This window comes from Plutella xylostella, chromosome 26 (genome assembly GCF_932276165.1).
Source record: "Plutella xylostella chromosome 26, ilPluXylo3.1, whole genome shotgun sequence".
NCBI classification, from domain to species: Eukaryota; Metazoa; Arthropoda; class Insecta; order Lepidoptera; family Plutellidae; genus Plutella; species Plutella xylostella.
This window is the reverse complement of record NC_064006.1, coordinates 297,097-316,880: the sequence shown is the minus strand read 5'-3', so window position 1 is coordinate 316,880 and position 19,784 is coordinate 297,097. Positions and strand designations below refer to the sequence as shown.

General features: G+C 39.0%; 1 protein-coding gene across 1 annotated transcript in view; it reads left to right on the top strand.

Moving 5' to 3' along the window:
- The window catches only part of LOC105386446 (octopamine receptor Oamb), a 112,308-nt gene that overhangs the window by 87,839 nt on the left and 4,685 nt on the right, over positions 1 to 19,784 (top strand). The window contains exons 3-5 of the mRNA XM_048630516.1: positions 14,223 to 14,365; positions 18,277 to 18,513; positions 18,809 to 19,025. Of these exons, the coding sequence (XP_048486473.1) occupies positions 14,223 to 14,365; positions 18,277 to 18,513; positions 18,809 to 19,025 (597 nt within the window). The remainder of the gene's footprint in view (positions 1 to 14,222; positions 14,366 to 18,276; positions 18,514 to 18,808; positions 19,026 to 19,784) is intronic.

Below are 19,784 nucleotides of genomic sequence, written 5' to 3'. Positions count from 1 at the left end.
GTGAAATTTGTGGGTGACAATTTAGGATTTTTGGTGACAAAAACTGGACTATGGTTTGTCACCGTAATGAAATGCTCGGGTAGGTCTTCGATTAAGAATATACGTCAGTGTTAAAGACTTACGGTCTTATTCATAAAAAGTTACGGGAGACCTATGGGCCTGCTATAAGCAAATGTCAAAAAAACTTTATTCATAAACGATCAATAGCGCTAAAGAACTCTCCAACTGATTCGTAAAACCTTGATATGCTAAAGTTGGCTGGACCCTACTATACACCTTCCGTAAACCTCCTATTGTACAAAAACATGGCGGCCGGTCAACAGCTGTTCTGCTTTATTGACGATTTGACATTTGTTGTGAGTTAATATTTGCTGAAAATAAGTTGCCAAGGTAACGTAATTTTTTTTTTTTTTTTGTGGGTTTTGGCTTGGCCACTGCGCCTTTAAGCCAACGTAAACTTTTTTAAGTGCCGCGCCGTGGCTAACATAGATAATAGAGATTGATAATTGAATGAAAGTTTTCGCTATTTTTGTTTATGGTTTCGTCAGACCGGCAACTTAATAGGGTAAATGTCAAAATGTTTGGTCTGTGAAATCTATTAGCATCACTACAGTTATTGAAGGTTTACGGAACGATTATGAATAGAGATTTTTATGAAACCTCAAATAGGCTTAAAGTGTTCCGTAGCTAATGAGCTCAGTAAACCTACTTTAAGGTTTTTTTATGAATAAGACCGTTACACCCCACTTCCACCACAGCTGTTATTTTGAATAAGTTCGGTTAGAAAATTTGTGACAATTCATTGGTACAATGGTTCTCATTAAATTAAAATTAAAATAGTTTGACAGTAAAAAAAACCCGACAGTTTTATTTTGTATGTTACACATTATCTTGTTCCTATGTAGTTAATTTAAGTTAGGTTACATTTCATGCTGCCAGAAAAGCATGACAAACCATATTATTTTCATCATATATCTAGTGTAGTTTAACATTGATTTCAAACGTAAGGCAGTTGATAGTGGCCAAATGTAGTCTGTCTTACTGGATTAATACAAGATTGAATCTGATTGGTTTGTGCCGGCCGGGAATCGAACGCGAGAGAAATGCGCGGTGAGATCCTCCAAATGGTATTCCGGCATAATTACGTTTAACGATCTCATTTAGGAGTAATTAATGGTTTTAATGGATCTGTAACGTGGCCCACGTTAGAGCGTGGTCGATTATCGAGTTAAGCGACTCTTCACGTGGTCACGCATTGGATGGGTGAAGCAATGATTGGAAATCATCATCATCGCTTTGGTATTCATTTAGTTGTTCTTTATCTTCCACATGATTGTCACTACAATTTACTAAGAGCTACATTAGCTCGCGAGTATATTTGCCTCAATTTTTTTCCAGTGGAAATGCATATTTATCTTACATTTATTCCTGATATAAAGCTTTAGCAAATAGCTAAAGTATATTTTGTAGGTACTTAATTTTTTTTTTTAACTACCTACAAGTTTTATGAATACTTTTTACCTTGCATTTTCAAGTAACGATTGATGTTAAGCTTTGAGTATTATTGATATTAAAACCCACGATCTAGAAAAACATTGTAAGTGGCTCTTGATGTTATTAACAACATCGCTCCGTGTTTTTATTACCATTTACGAGACTTAGAAGTCTGAGACCTAATAAAGAAAGTAATGACTTGAAAAAAATAAAACCTTGATTGAAAATGTTATTATATTACATTAAAAAGAAAAAGCATTTCCATAACTTTTAAATGTATTTATCGATTAATCAGCTATGAATACTCAAATTATTGGTTGGATACCGCGCTTAACCCAAGGGTTTAAAGTTGAAAACAAGGAGGGATCCATAGGTTTAAACACTGAATTTTCATTTAGGGCTAAAGAGAAAAGTGACCTAATCAAACAAACATATTTCTAACCTCAACACTTTCAATGAGATAACCTAAAACGTTCCAGCAATTAAAAACTCATAACAGTTCAGTGTTTCAACAAAACCGCCGTCCGCTGAGCTCTGCTAATCTACTTAGGGCGTATTCACACGGGAGACGTTATTCACGATCCTCAATTAACACAGAGCCTCAATTACGGGTTTAGGTATTTACAAAAAATAAAAAAGTTTACGTTTTTTCTGCCCGTCTAGTACAGGTTTTGCAATTTTTGAAAACTATAAAAGTTTGCGTTTTCTTCTGTGATCTACACACAATATGTGTCAAAAGTTTCATGATAGTTTCCGCTAGAGGCGCCACTTTTTGTGATAAGGCCCTAGATCCTAGATGTAGCTATTTATCTGAATAGCTGAAGGAAACCTTAACAAATAAATAACTAACAAGGCGAAGCGTCCATACACAACAGTATTAGTCGTGTGAACGCGCCCTAATACATGAAAGGCGAGGGGTCCCTGTAAAGTGGTTCTGCAATACGGGTGATATTGCTGTAATTACATATTAAGAATGTTGGAACTGCTCATTTTGATCAAATTAGCATCAGAATTTATACCGATTTGCATTGCTACGTAGTTTTCTGCTAAATAGAAGGATGTACTGTAAATGGATAAATTTACATTTCCACTGCAGGACATATATTATCCTAAGACTTCTTCCAAATATTGGCACATTCTGTTTTCGGCTTTCCTTTCCTACATATCTAATTATTGGTTAAATTATTCACATACATGATACCTATACAACAAGATCATGAATTCATCTTAATATAATAGACGCATTTTTCCTGAAATAAAAATGACATATTATGTATCTAGCCTATCTGAAACCTAGTTAAACATTGTGAGATATGGCGTTTCGACTTTCTCCGTGTTCGGCATCATAAGGGTCACAGTGACAGTTAAATAAAGTCCATTTTTCTCTCCACCTTTAGTTTGCAAGGTGCGGGTGCCTATATAAATAGAGTGAGTCGCCCGCGCGCCTCAGTTGTAATATCACCATGCAGAAATGACTAGGTTTCAGATAGGCTAGATACATAATATGTCATTTTTATTTCAGGAAAAATGCGTCTATTATGTAGTCTGAGCCTATCTGAAACCTAGTTAAACATTGTGAGATGTGTTTATTATCGCATGGTGGAGAGAAAACCAACTGTGACCCATAAGCTACTGATGAGTATATCAGTAGATAAATATTTGAATCTATAAATTTATAATGCATAGATTTCTAGGTAGTAGATATACTAAAAAGAAAGGTATAAGTATACATAAGACTTAAGTACTTCCTTATTATTCCTGACTTGTCAGAAAGTTATGGAAGGTATGTACCTATTCATATAGGTAGGTATTATACATATGGATACACACAGTGCCTCTTCGAAAGCAATACTTATAAGTAATTATTAATCAAAATCTTGTTATTGTCAAGGCAATATTTTTAACATACACTAGCCGAATGGATGGAACCAGTGAAATACTTTGCAACAATATTTAAAAGCTGTAAAATGTAGAATATCGATCCAGCCCGCTGGGGCTCAGGCCAGCACATGCTGACTAGGGTATGTAATTCTGGACTGACCTCAGAAATGCAGCAGCCGACCCTGGAGCCTCGTGGACCTGCTCAGTCAGCCCCGTACGACAACACGACCTGCAACACCTGGCGCGGCATCTAGTCCTTGGAACGAGGAGTGGTGCTTGAAGGGAAGATAATTTTACTAAATATCTCAGCCTCATCAGCTACTGGAAAAGATTAGATGAAGGCTGTGACACTGGCGGATAACTAATTATTCAGTTTTTCAAAACACGATGCAGGTTACCATATTCATATTCTAGATTGACAAGTAACACACAGTCTAATTTTGTATTCTAACTAACTCGGCGGTTAACGAGTTCCTGTGTCCTACTAGGAAGGAAAGTTATTTTATAAGCCTTTGCACCGATTTTGTGGGCTACTATCATTCTGTATCATCATGGTGTGAATATTATGAGCTCTGGCAGCATTCCTTGGTAGATGACATCAATTAATAAAGATTGATTAACACAACAATAACAATTATAATAGTTGATAAATGAAACCCGGCTAACATGTCTTAACTGGGTAAGTAAATGATCAGTCATGCCACCAGGATAAGTAAAATGTTCAGTACTTCATATGAAAAACATTAACAAGGTCACCTTTAGGTATGTTCGTCAACACTAAGGGTAGGTCCCGGCCAAAACCTTAATTTAGGCTTCGCCTTGTTGCAACTTCAAAGGTACGTAAGTAGGTACACTAGGTACCTACTTACATTGTTGTAGGTTAAATTTTAAAACCATTAAGTCAACCAAGACAACACAAAATAAAATAGCTCGATTAAATAAAGATGGTACGTAAAGATGTTAGTTGTACCTGATCAGACCTGATGTAACGACAGCCAACATAGACTCTCTAATCTGTGGAAGCAACAATTATGGTGGCGGGAACATGGACAGTTGGACGAGCCACCTCGAGCCTGACTTATCAATCAGAACTGACAGTTCGCCAACAGCAGATAGCTTGCGGCTATCTATAGGTAAACTTAGGTAGTAAGCTATACCAAAGAAAAAGTCCTTGGACATCGATATGACAGTGGAACGGTGAATAACTATGACATTCTTCAAAACAAAAAGGCTTGTTGTTGATACCCAGCTAAGGAAGGTTACCTACTTCAGCGACCTGATATTGCATTCTGAAAGAACTGCGAAGAGTTATGACTAATAATTATTACTTATTTTGAAAGTTTTCAGCAAACTCTAATAAATCAAGCAGCTACCACGACGCCACGTCACCACTGCCCGGTTATAACTCTGTACTAGCTTAGTAGATACCAGATACCAGAGAGCTCCAATCAGATGCGAGTACAAACATTTTACTTGGTAACTAGTTACGTAACTAACTGAAAGATCCATAAAAAAGTTGAGGATTACTCAAAATGGAATTGTGAAAACGGCACGTCTGCACCAGTCAGTCTAAGAAGTTTCAGCAGATACAGTGTTGAAAAATAGTTATGAAACGTTTGCGCCAGAATCGAATTAAAAATACATTTTCATTGAGAAGCCGTTTAGGCATGAATAGGTACTTTCATCCTTTGAATTGTGCTCCAAATGATGAATTCATAGAAATTTAATGACGACTGCCATTGTTTATTATCTAGCCCAGTAATTTGAGTAAGGCTGCGGCTACACGTGATGTGATACACAGTACACAGTAGGTATATGCATGTTCCCAGAATAGTGGAAGTTATAATTTTACCAAAAGGTAGTCGTCTCGTGCAAGAGCACCGTTACTCGATTTATTCGATACACAACTATATAGTAGACAGCTGCTGCGTAGGAGGTTCACGCATTGTTCAACAAAGAGCTCGGATACACACTCACAATCCACTGTGACATAAGGAAGACAGCTAATGTGGTGCCACTCAGAAACCGCGATGACACTCTGATCTTGATCACCCGACAGTAGGATCATAATAAGTTCGGTAACTTGAGAAGCGGTATGGTATAGCAACAGCGACTTTCACGAAATCAGGAATTAGCTCAGTGCTTTTAGGTTGAACACTCGCCGGTGGGATTCACTTTGCTCACAGCCGAGAAAAGAAAAGACTCAAAGCTGGAATCTGCCGATGTGTCATGACACTTAAAGTGTCTGGGGGGTCACTTTATATGACGAAAAACGAACTTTCAGTGCACTGCGGCGCGAGCCGCTCTATCTGTTTGTATGTATTAAACGTGCCGATTGCACGACAGCTCTCGTTCGTTCGTTTCTCATCAGTATAGAGTAACGCTCCTGTACTTACCGTGCGTCACCATTCCCATGAGCAGTCCAATGATCTTTAGGCAGTTTAGAACAAAAGCTGCATTAGACAGTTTCTTCAGAAGAGACATCGAAATAAAAAAAAAAATAAAAAAAAAAATAATTGATTGCACAACTATCCCCAGGAGCAGTCTACAGGTCACTTTGGGCAGTTCAGAAGAAAGCTGCTTTAACAGGATACCTCAGCGGAGGCATCAAATTGAAGTGCTATAACACTTTTAGAAGCGGTGCACGTTACCCGATTTGTCGTCCTCCATGCCGATGTGGCTACGGCGACTGCAGGTGGTTACTCAGGCTTCGTTGGTGTGCCCTTGTATGGCTAACATGACCAACCTTGGCAGTAAACGTTCGTCTGCATATGCCAAAATCACTGATGAATAGCGCACGTTACTCGATACCTTCTAGATAAGTCACTCATAATGATGGCTGATGACGATGATGACCGTGCTAGCAATAGTGCAGGCGTTTCCGCTGAGCATAAAATCTCTTCCCAGACAGGGGGCGTTTGGATCTGGCAACCAGAACAGGAGTGCCAGGTGTGCGCAGCGATGCAGGTGGAACAACACAGCCGCCAGGGCAGGAGTGCATGGCTGGGTCTATGCAGCGATGCAGGTAGCACAAACCGGTGGCCAGGGCCAGGACCGGGTGTACACTGCGATGCAGGTGGCACAAAACGGTGGCCAGGGCCAGGACCGGGTGTACAGCCGCCAGGGCAGGAGTGCATGGCTGGGTCTATGCAGCGATGCAGGTACCACAAACCGGTGGCCAGGGCCAGGACCGGGTGTACGCTGCGATGCAGGTGGCACGAGACGGCGGCCAGCGCAGGAGCACAGGGCCGGGTGTATGCTGCGATGCAGGTGGCACGAACCGGTGGCCAGGGCAGGAGCGCAGGGCCGGGTGTACGCTACGATGCAGGTGCCACGAGACGGCGGCCAGCGCGGGAGCACAGGGCCGGGTGCAGGTTACACGAAACTTCAATTTCACCGAATCGGCCTGCCTACCCTCAGCGGGTAGGTACCGGCGGATCACATTACTCGCCGCACATGCCACAATGTCCCAACATACTGAAACTCGGAGCCACGTGCTTCCTGTAAAAAAATCCTATGATGGTCCTGGAAAGCTCCTGTTTGTAAAGCTTTACATAAGCTATAATCAAGTGCATTATTGTAATAGCAAAGTTTTTATCAACTGTTTTCTAAAAATATTAGAAATTGAGGGTAGAAAAATATATTTTTATAATTTTTTCCTGTATAAAATTAACATATGCTTTACTTAAAGCGGTCATTAATGTAAGTATCTAGCTCAAGCGCCACTAGTAGGACCGGAATATGTGATCAATCATCACCACGACTATTGAATCGGACCCTACTGCGTGGGATAAAAACCCCAAGCGCCGGAGCATTATGACCAGTGGCTGAGCTTTTAAAAGCAGTAAATAATAGCATTTTACTCACGGCTTATCAACTCAAACCTTCGTTGCGAAATCCTCAGCAATGGCTGCGTGCGCAGCAGCCGGCAGGCCCCGCGCCGTCTGGTCCGCATCACGCTACAGCTCCCGGCAGCGAGGACTCCGCAAATTCAATAATATTATATTTTTCCCCGTCGGAGCGAAGCCGACGAGAACCGTGGCTACATTGAGCCATTTTGCCGAAGTGTTCACTTCAAAAATCAAAAACCAACTGAGGCGCGCGGGCGACTCACTCTATTTATATAGGCACCCGCACCTTGCAAACTAAAGGTGGAGAGAAAAATGGACTTTATTTAACTGTCACTGTGACCCTTATGATGCCGAACACGGAGAAAGTCGAAACGCCATATCTCACAATGTTTAACTAGGTTTCAGATAGGCTCAGACTACATAATAAAAAAATACTATAATGTGCATGAGTAAGTAAAAAAAAACCTAGGTAAATATATTTTATTTCTGCTCCCTCAAGTTGAAAACTAGTTAGGTAAATATTGATAATTTACACAGACTGTCATTAAACTTTCCTTAATATTGTGAAAATAAATAAATTATAAATCGCAAAATAATATTTATTTAATTATAAAGTTCTCAATAAGTACGGCCTTGCTTTGCTACGGACTTTCGTAGCCCCTGCGTAGCAATTCCGTAGCAAGCAATTTTGTTGCTACGCCGAGCCGTAGGTAAATTTTTACCCTTGACTCTTGACACATTCTAAAGCTATTTTAAGCGTTCTTTCATTCATATGGAGTTTCTATTCATATATTTTCTTCCACGGTTTGCTTTTACTGTACAGATTTATATAAACTGTTCCTATGGTCGGTCAAATTAGGTACAATTATGTATTTTACTGATTTTACTATAGTGCGTAGTTAAATATTACAATAGCATTGACCAGACACGAATTTCACACATGCCCATCTGCCTACCCCACAAGGGATTAAAGGCATGAATGATTATATATTATTAGGAATAAAAAGGTACTTTCCGGCGGCTTTTGAAACCCTACCTCAATTCCGGACCTACCCTCATCACTAGAGGTGAAAACTCTTACAATACTTAATGGATGTAATAAATAAGGAGACCTCTCGCTAGGTGAAACTCTAACAGTGTGGTAACTTGTAAAACTAATATAATGGTAGGTAATCAATTAAAATATTTTATAATAAATACTAATAAAATAATTTTACGGGCAATTACAAAAATGTATAGTAAGCGGTAAGGAGGTGACTTAATAATAATAATGTCAATATAAATCATTTCATTTCGGCTAACTATACCACTTTTTCCACATGATGTCTAAATAATCTGCCCTGGTCCTGGGCGGTTGCCAGATTTCAATACATAGGTAGTCTATAGATTCTAGCTTATTTTGAATGCACAGTACTTACTTACATTGTATCCTTATCTTACATCGTGTGACGCTATCTATATGTACCTATGTATAAGATTGCAATATCAACCAAAAGCCTGCCGACAAACTGCCATAGGAGTTTGGCAGTATTTGTAAACTATAACCATGCATGTTACTGTATTGAGTATACATCAATAATAACATTTTACCAGGGCGAGTGACAAATCTGACCAATAGCGGTAACATAACACGCTAAAAAGGAGACACTATACCCATTAACTGCTTCAGTTTTACTCAGCTTCTTTCTAGGCGTTGTGGAGTGTTTTATAGAGGGACACGGCGTATAATGGATTTTTCTTTTATTTAGTGAAGCAACATGTAGCGAGGTATCTGTAGCGACGGATTTATGTCCCGCTTTATTCTCTACCGATAAAAGTGTTTTGTGCATCAGTGGAGGAATGTTCATTTCTGAATTTGCAATAAAGATATAAGAGAGACACTGCCAACATTTGTAATATAGATAACATATTTATAATAATATTAAATTGTTACTTTTATCACAGGAACTTTTTAAACGCTCGCGAGTGTATAACAGCCAGTTTCAAAACTCTATCTATCGACAGCTCACAGTTACTTTCAAACAATTTTGACACATAAATTATATGAGAGTAACTGTCAGCTATCGATTATTGAAATGAGTTATTGAGACGACCGAATGGCGTAGTGGTTAGTGACCTGACTACTGAGCCGATGGTCCCGGGTTCGATTCCCGGCTGGGGCAGATATTTGTTTAAACACAGATATTTTGTTCTCGGGTCTTGGATGTGCCCGTAAAATGGCAATAGGCCCGCCCCCTATTACATTGGGACTAACATAACACTCTGGCGAAAAGTGGGTGCAGCAATGCACCTCTGCCTACCCCGCAAGGGAGTACATTAGTACAAGGCGTGAGTGCGTGTGTGTGTGAGTTATTGAAACTGGCAGTAAATAGTTTCACCAACGATCTTCAGTGGATCTGTGACGCTCGCTAATTCATCACCATCGTCAGGGTCGTCGACCCCGGTGCCCCCGGTGAGGTGAAGTAAACAGGCGCAGCGGAGGCAGTTTGTTTCCACGCGCCGACAGGTGTCGCCGGCACGCGCTGACTTATTGAAAAACTTGGGGAAAATATCCATCTTGCCAACTTAGGCTCGTATTCTTGAGCTGGATTGAAGGAACGATTTCAAATTGTGGTGTTTTTCGAGTTAATGACCTAATAGCGTGGAGGCATTTTTAGAGTTGGGTTTTGAGTGATGTCGGCCCAATTCTGAGGTTTTCAATATTTATCAACTACATATCAATAACATTATTCTAGATGGGAATAAATTGGACCTAGTTAATGATACTGTCTTTCTTGGTATGACTATAGATTCAAAGTTACAATGGGGACCTCACATTGCCAAATTGGCTGGAAGGTTGAGCTCGGCAGCTTTTGCTGTACGGAAAATTAGACAACTGACCGACGTTGAAACCGCCAGATTAGTTTACTTTAGTTATTTCCACAGCTTATTGTCGTATGGAATTTTGCTTTGGGGTAGAGCCGCTGATATTGAGACTATATTTGTATTACAGAAAAGAGCCATCCGCTCTATATACAAACTTGGTTCCAGGGATTCATTGAGAGAACTATTTAAAGAAATTAACATCCTTACAGTTCCATGTCAGTTCATTTTTTCCAATTTAATGTATGTACGAAAGAATATTTCAACTTTTGATACAATTGGCAGTAATCATGACATTAATACTAGGAACAAGCATAAGCTGGCTTTTCCAGCGATGCGTCTGGCGAAAGTTAATAAATCGTTTTTAGGGTACTGTATTAGATTTTATAATAAGCTTCCAGCAGAAGTTGCTCAAATGCCAGAGAATAAGTTTAAGTGTTACATTAAAGAGAAACTCAGTAAAAAAGCTTATTATAGAATTGATGATTACTTAGAGGACGTTAATGCATGGCTGTGATAAGTAGTTAGCTCTGCTCATATTATTATAATAATAATAATTAAGCTTATATGTATTGTATACCAACTAGTTTTAAGTCTTTTTTTGAAAAGATGGCTCAGGAGTTTCTTGCCTCCGTTCTTCTCCTTAGACAGAAAGAGCCCCCCCTTATCCGAACGGAGAGTAATTTGTAAAAATTGACGTTCATCAGAAAATTTTATATTTGTACGATGAATAAAAAATTTTGACTTTTGACTTTTTTTTTTTTTATCAATATTCCCAGAGGTATAACTTACCTACAATATTTTGTTTGGAGTAAGCAAATTCCAAATAAAATAAGGTATAGCTGTATTTTTATGATTTGGATTTAAAATACCTACCAATTTTTCACTACTTAATTTTAACATTACATACATTTCAATTATTTAGTTAGGTAAGTATCTCAAACATTAATTTGTAAAATTTGCTTCAGAACTTTGGAGATTGTAGAATACGAACGTTGAGGTGACTGCGAACTTCACTGAAGTGATTTTGTACGTGAATCATGGCGAGATTGGTTGACATTTGTTTTTGATCTTCAGTGAACAAATAAGATTGTTAAAGATTTTTACTACCCATGAATTTTTGCTTAACCTCACTACGCATTTTGTAAATAATACGCTCACAGTCAAAGTCATCATAATTTTGTTTCCTCTCATCGCGCCGTTGAAAAATACAACTTATACATCATTTATTATATTTCAGCACTCTTGTGTACCTTTCATAAGATAATATAATTATGTATATTACTAAATACACCCACATGAATACAACTCATATTATTCTACTTATTAATATATAATCTTGTTTAAAAATACTGAAAGAAACATGCTATATTTTTACTTCAACTGAACATTCCGAAACGCCCACAGAAAATCAAAATATTGAGGTAGGTATTTGCGCACTCTGTTAACCCAATATTTTTATTTGTCGTAAAAGCATGAATACCTGCGAGTACATCAGGGGGGTCACTCTACATATTGTATGACTCTATCTCGTTTTAGTAAACGACGACCGAATGGCGTAGTGGTTAGTGACCCTGACTACTGAGCCGAAGGTCCCGGGATCGATTCCCGGCTGGGGCAGATATTTGTTTAAACACAGATATTTGTACTCGGGTCTTGGATGTGCCCGTAGAATGGCAATCAGCCCGCCCCTATTACATTGGGACTAACATAACACTGGCGAAAAGTGGGTGCAGCAATGCACTTCTACCTACCCCGCAAGGGAGTACATTAGTACACGGTGTGAATGTTTTTTGTTGTTGTTATTAAAGGTGCCGATTGCTCGACAGCTTCGCTCGTTAGTTTTTCGTCAGTATAGAGTAACCCTTCAGATGTGGAGAATATTCTGCGTTCGGTATTTCCTGCATTGTTCCGGGCGTGTGTTCTTGGTTTTAGGGTTCCGTAACTAGCGGAACCTTAACTAAGCCTCGACTGTCCATTTTACCATCTGGTCCTTCTGTGAACGGGATAGGGACATAAATAGGAAGACCAGTTTAATGTGATGTAAAAATATTACCTAATACAATAAAAAAAGTGAGGTAAGTACAGTCTATGGCATAAAAACGAGACTCCTTTCAGAGTGACGGTGTTCAATGTGCAACGTAACCGACGTTATGTTACATAGTTTAATTGCAGTAACTACCTATAGTTTTGTACATAAATATATTATGAAAGCCTTATCCCATAAAAATTAGAACCGTACATGGCCAGTTTTATTCAAAACTAGTGGTGGAATTTCATTGTGTAGTTCTGAACTAGTGCCAGGAGGGTTACACTACACTGAAGAGATACGAAAAAACGAGAGCTGTCGCGCAATCGGATAGAGAATAAGATAGAGTCGTGGCTCACTCCGAAACTTAGTTTTTCTAGTTATATAGAGTGACCCCCAGACACGGAGCCCGCGGCCGCACTATCTTTTGTTTACGGAATATTCTCTCGAGCACGGCTTCCCCTTAAAATAGAATTCCGGGATAAAACATAGCCTATATATTATTTTAATCCAGGATGTTGAGCTCACCACATGCGAATTTACCCAAAATGTGTGTTGGAGCATAATAAAATAGGATGGACTGAAATAGGGAATATCCACTTTACGAAGGACCATGACCCCAGATGCCTGTGGCCCCAACAATGTGTACTGCTGTTTTCCCGTCAAAGAGTAAAACATTCGATTTCCCTTATTTTTACAACAGGTTACTGAGGTAAACTTGTTGAAAACATGTTTAACTATCGCTGTTTAATGCAGCCGTTAAACTTGCTTTCAACTTTTATGGTAATACAGGAAATATTTTACATAAAAAATAACATAAATTGATTATTGCTGTCTCCCGTGACCAACTTTTTAACTTTTCCGACGGAATTTTAAACCTTGTTCCGGAGAAGTTGTAATTTAATAAAAAGAAGTTGTTCCAAGATTATGTTTTTGCAGATTTTTTGGCTGAACACTAATTTGATTTGTGGGGTTTGTAATATTTTCTAAACTTTTGTATTTTGTGCGAAGCGAAAAACGTTGGTACTTAAATAAACTGCTCAACCAAGGGAGGTTCAGATTTGTAGCGGTAGTGACTGGATGAGGTAGGCCGAGGACAGAGAGATCTTTTGAAGCTCTTGAAAAACCTATGAATAAACATGAAAAAAAAACAAGATATTTTTTTTTGTACGCAGATACAAATCATAAGAGTTCAAAATGTATATTTTCGAGGTCATAATAAAATTATTACGTTCGTTGTTCCCAAAATGCTTGAGCAAAATTCCGAGTAAAAGACTCGATAATTTGAAAAAAAACAAACAGATTTCTATCAACACACCTAATAACACCTCAGCTTACCTGTAAACAAACAAAAAAGGTTATAAATAGCTCTGTTTCCGGAAAAAGCAAACCCCTCCCTCCACCTGACAACAATATCCCATCTTGATAACGTGATCAGTCGCGGTGTTGTGTTTCTCATCAAAATTAGGCCTTTCTGAGCTACCAAAATATATATTTTTGTGGACAGTAAATGTAGAAAAGAGCCAATTTCTCCATAGTCGCTTAGAGCATAACCAGGTATTAGTGGTTGACTTTTGACACATCTGTCAAGAATTTTATATGGAGATGACGTATAATTGATGAACCTGGTTGGTTAGATAACCGACAATGGAGAAACTGGCACTAATTTCCAGAGAATGTCAAGTAATTAGCTCGGTTGGAAGTCAATGTTGTCATTAGGTTGAACCATGGTTGAACTGAAAACAGTTTGACAGTAAAATGCGGACATTTTATTGCTTTGTTTTTGTATCTGACATACCATGTTGTTCGTATATTTAGGGCTGATTTTTCAATAGTCAGATAAGTGGTATCTGAGGAATAAAATGGTTGCTGTCGCATCTGAATGTTTGTATTAGACAGTGACCGCAACAATTTTATTCTTCAGATAACACTTATCTGACCATTGAAAATCAGCCCTTAGTTTAACGTTATCTGAGGAATAAAATTGTTGCTGTCACTATCTAATACAAAAAATTTGACGCAACAGCATGAGGATAAAATTATTCCACAGAAAACTTTTATCTCATTGAAAAATCAGCTGTTAAGCCTAACCTCTCCCTCCGCAGGTAACTGCCTGGTGATCGCAGCCGTGCTCTGCTCGTCGAAGCTGCGCTCGGTCACCAACCTGTTCATCGTGTCTCTGGCCGTCGCCGACCTGCTGGTGGGAGTCGCCGTGCTGCCCTTCTCCGCCACCAGGGAGGTCTTCGAGGTATGCCTGCTTCATCATGACCCATCACGTCCCCACTGCTACGTAATATACGACGACCGACTGGTGTAGTGGTTAGTGACCCTGACTGCTGAGCCAAAGGTCCCGAGTTCGATTCCCGGCTGGGGCAGATATTTGTTTAAAGACAGATATTTGAACTCGGGTCTTGGGTGTTGATATTTATATTTAATATGTACCTATCTATATATTTGTGTAGATATATCAGCTGTCCAAACCAGTGACCACTGCTGAATACCCATAACATAGGCTCTGCCTATTGGGGTCGGATGGCCGTGTGTGAGATGTCCCCACATATTTATTTATTATTTTATTTATATAAGGGCACTGCCGCGACAGTCGCCGTGATCGACCCCGGTCGGACAGAATTACTTCACGACCCATCACGCCCCCTCTGCTAGGGCACGAGCCTCCTTCCAATGAAGAAAGGTGTATGGATATGGACAGCATGACCAAATAGTCCCGAATTCATAGAGCTTTTTACCACTTTATTGCCTAGTTTCAACACCATACCATACACCATAGTCTGTTAGATAGATCATTAACGCCCTGTTTACATTGTAAAGTCATCAATTATACGTCATCTCCATAATAAATTCTTGACAGATGTGTCGAAAGTCAACAATGAATCCCTTGTTATGATGGTACAGTGGTGAAAATGGGGCTATAGGTTTAAAATTGACGTTTTCAACTTTTTGTCTGACGTAAAGAGTCGAAACTCGTGTGTTCCGTGTGAGACAATTTTATTGTTGTTGTAAATTTACAATATGGACTATGAATTTGTGGGATGGAGGATAGATATATAAAGTATTAATTTGTTGCGGTTGGTATATGGTCGAATTTCGGAGTTTTCTCCTCAATAGGAAAGTAGCAGCATGTTGAGATGCAGAGGAATGAAAAAAACCTCTCCGAGTGACGTATCAGCTGTTATATGTGGGGACATCTCACACAGCTGTAGATTACATACATTTGTCGCATCCTCACTGACAGCCAGTTGGTTAATTTGACTGGCTAATCCCTTCACCATGGTGGAAAACCCATGACCCTTGATCCTTGCGTGTTTATGGCCCACTTAATGTAAACAGTGGCTACCTGTGCATGTGACAGTCGAGACAATAAAAATCCGGTCCAAACTTTTTGCTTTTTTGCGCTGTTCTTTACTCGTGAATTCGTGGACCGTAACGGTTAACGTTCTCGTGGTAAAATCAGAGCCTTAATAGCCAAATAACAACGTTTTATTCATGTGTAAACGAAAGAACGAGATAAAACCTACGATATAAATAGCAAGCGGAATAAATTTTACAAAGTAAAATTGCGAACAAAACATGAAAGCTCACGGGAATCCCTCGTTGAAACACAAAATATGATATCATCCGCTCGAGCGGGGTTTATACCTCCGCAAACCCCAGCCAGGGGAGATTAATTACAAACCATGTCTCCTATATTTCATTATAAGTGATATCCTGAAATTTCAGTAATTAGATGCTTTCAGAAGCGTAGTGCCGAGTAACAATCGGCACAAGTAACAGATGCTACCAGCGATATAAAGGGTTCATTTTTAATCCGCACACTCGAATCCCAACCTTAGGTTTCAGGTTTTACCGTTGAAATTTAGCTAACGTCGGAATGGAAAATTGAAATGGAGACAGGGCGTTGTAATGTGAAGTTTGTGTCTGTGGAATTAAGAGTGGTTTTCGAGGGGATTTCGGTTCAGTATAAAGAGATAAAGGTATGATATTACGAGTTGTAGTGCGCGAACAGGTCTCTGGGCACGGTTTGTTTAATCTAAAGACGTATAAAATGATGCACTTAACTTATAATTTTAAATGGGAGCTAATTAAAACGTACACCTTCGCAGTTTTAGGTAATATTAATTCATTATGGTGTTTCCGTAGCACTCACGAATTCACGATATATTTAAGTGCATTGCTGCTGAAATGTATTTTACTATCTTTTTATTTATATAATTTAAAGATAATACACTCATAAGCAATAAAAGTTCTACTCACAAAATTTCCGACAGCAAAAACTCTACAAAAATTTAATTTAATATACCTATGATCAAAATAGCAGGTACCTATAAATATTTTTGTAATATTCTGATGCGCTGTTAATTATACTTAGCTACTTCAATATTGCAGACGGCGTCATTAGCTTATAATTTGCCGTTTAATATTAGGAAATTTGGTGCTATTGTCTCTGGAACATTTTCATAGCTCGCCAGTGTAATATTAAATTTAATAATAAGCCACCTTGCGTACAGCCAGTGCGGCTGCAGAAGTTGGAGTGGCGTATCATTTACAATACATTTCCCTCGTGTGGAACTTTTGGAAATAGTCCAAAACGTTTTGCAACATTCAGCGGAGATTCGCCCGGGTATTGCCGTCCTAAAACCTCCTAAAACTTAGGATTATTCGAGTTCGTGACACTCGTACTAACGAATAAGAAACCTTTCTACATGGAAAAGAGGTCACACAAATCGTCACAAACACCTTTCGGTTTAAGACGGAAAATCCTCGAAAATAAATTAACCCCCCTTTTCTACAGTGATAATAGTAATGATTAGACATGAAAATAAGAATTTTATCTACATGTTGCGACAAATGATCCTAGGTACAAAGGTAAATTAAGAATAGAATCTTGCAATAGAAAAGAATATCTTCACTTCAACACTACAGTAAACTTTGACGTATTTTCTTGTGAAAAGGTCAAACAACTTCTTATCACTAGTTAATTATTGTTCATCACTCTCAGTGAAGTTCCTTACAGACGCTACTGAGTTCACAAACAATGCAACAATTGGGACAACTTGATGCAAATATATTATATTATATTCACAACAACAACCTTAACGTTCTTGCTATGACTGAATGTGCAGACTATATTAATTTCAGGAATAAGTATGTATATTTGTGCAATAGGATTAAATAAATAAAAATCAAAATGTTTAGTAGATGTAGGTACTTAATTATGTAAATAATCGATTTAATAAATTTTACGTACCTAATTGAACATAGAACTAACGGACTACGGTGCGCCAATCCACAATAGACCAAATGACAGAACCATTCCCTAGTACCCAACTCGTGCCCTAGCAGTGACGACGTGATGGGTTGTAATTTGTGATGATGAGACGTGCTTATTTAATGAACACGACAATTGGTGCACTGATTGTGTATGTGATTCGATAAATAATTTAGTTTAAAACAAATATTTAGCGTACATTTACGTTTCAGCACAAGTTCTAACCGCGAGGTTGAACTCTATAGCCGTCATATTAATGTCCCCGTGTTGCGGTTAAATTAAATTCGGCATTTAATTAAATTCCCTCACGAGAACCCGCCTCACAGTAATTCCCATGTTTAATGTGTTTTATTCATATTCAAATAAGGCACACTGTCTACGTTATTAAATTTAATCCTTACGTTCAAAGTAATAAAAGCTTGTATTTTTAATAATAAATTATGGCGGATCAATGAGCTGAAACCTGTTGGTGCTCAGGACCGCTAGAGATGATGCAGTATAGGTTGGGTTTCTGGACAGGGTTGGGAAACTAAGGTTATTATTGAAAGACTTTGTACTTTTGAAGTTCCTATTTATTATTGTTTCGTATCGTTTTGTTGCGTGCCCTTACGTATCGTTTGGTCTTGTTTAATTTCACTAAGAACAATTAGCAAAATTTTATCAATTATCTGAATTTTATCAATTTAACATTGTCCCAAATTTTTGCCTGAATGGACACAAGATTGGATTGGACATCCACAGGATCGGGAACGGTAGGCACTTCACAAGGAGGCCTTTGCCAAGCAATGGGACACCACAGTCTAAAAAAAATAAGACTTTGTGCGTTCAAACAATCACATCCCCAAACTCAACCAATCCTCTTCCACTTCCAGATATGGATATTCGGCGGCGTGTGGTGCTCCGTGTGGCTGGCGGTGGACGTGTGGATGTGCACGGCGTCCATCCTGAACCTGTGCGCCATCTCGCTGGATCGCTACGTGGCGGTGACTCGCCCCGTCAGCTACCCCAGCATCATGAGCCGGAAGCGGGCCAAGGCGCTCATTGGCGGGCTGTGGGTGCTGTCGTTCGTCATTTGTTTCCCCCCGCTTGTTGGGTGGAAGGATGAGAAGGTGGGTTTGGAGGACGGATGGTGTAGTGGTTATTGATCAGGATTAATATGATATGCTGAAGGTACAGAGTACAAGTTCGAGGCCCGGTTGAAGCAGATATTTGTTTTAAAGACTGATTGATCGGGTTTCTGTATGTTATGTTTGTGGAGTGCGATATCTCCAAACCCCTTAGGTACTATGACTGTGTGGAAATTATGGCAATAATCTTCCAGTATTATTACTGTGCGTTTGCATAATCCATTCCTATTTCACTCATCCGGTACACTGACCAAATCACATGACTGCCCCCAAACAGCCGGCCGAAGCGTCACAAGATGGGTGGACGCCCAACCCGCACTGCCCGTGGACGTGCGAGCTCACCAACGACGCCGGCTACGTGATCTACTCCGCACTTGGCTCCTTCTTCATCCCCATGTTCGTTATGCTGTTTTTCTACTGGAGGATCTACAAGGCCGCCGTCAGGACTACGAAGGCAATTAACCAGGGGTTCAGGACCACTAAGGGGGCTAAAGGTAAGGGTTTTGGAAATTTGGTTCTGGTCTTGTGTTTTAATTATACTTCATTGATCATGTCTTGTATTTTTTTACTAGGTTCTTAATATTTTTAGCATACAGCGTCAATTTTGTGGGATAGACACTACCTATAGATTTTTATTTGCATCTGATTTCACGAGTTTCAGCTAGTTAAGACAAACAAATGTTCTTAAGAAGAAAGATCTTTAAGATCATCCCCAGAAGCCTTTTATGTAAAGAAACAAACAACTTTAACCGCACAAAAATATGTTTTCCAATTCTTTAATAGAACCCATTAAAGTAGGCTCAGAATCCACAGTTTGTAAAGGCTCTAATCACCATCATAACAACGGGTTTCAAAATAACCGCGTTAGCCCAAAATACCCGAGCTATTTTATGATTCCTTTGAAATTTCAATTCAGCATCTGCTACGCACCTTAAATTTTGATAAAAGATTCCACCAATTTATTAGGAGCGTTTAACGTTATAACCTTAATTGGAAAAAGGTCCAAAGATAATTGAACTAACGACTTCTTCAAGGAATTTTCTTTCTTGAAACTTCGTTCGGGTTCGTGAAAATTGTTTCAAATTTATTTTGCGAAAGTTTCGCGTTTCAACTTTCTGAAAGCTTATCAGCGGGAACTTATCTACAATAACTTTGATTTATGGTGGCTTTTGAGGTATTCTTGAGGGAGATTTGAATTTGGAAACAAATATTTTAATATTATGTAGTACCTATAATTATGAACCATATCGTTT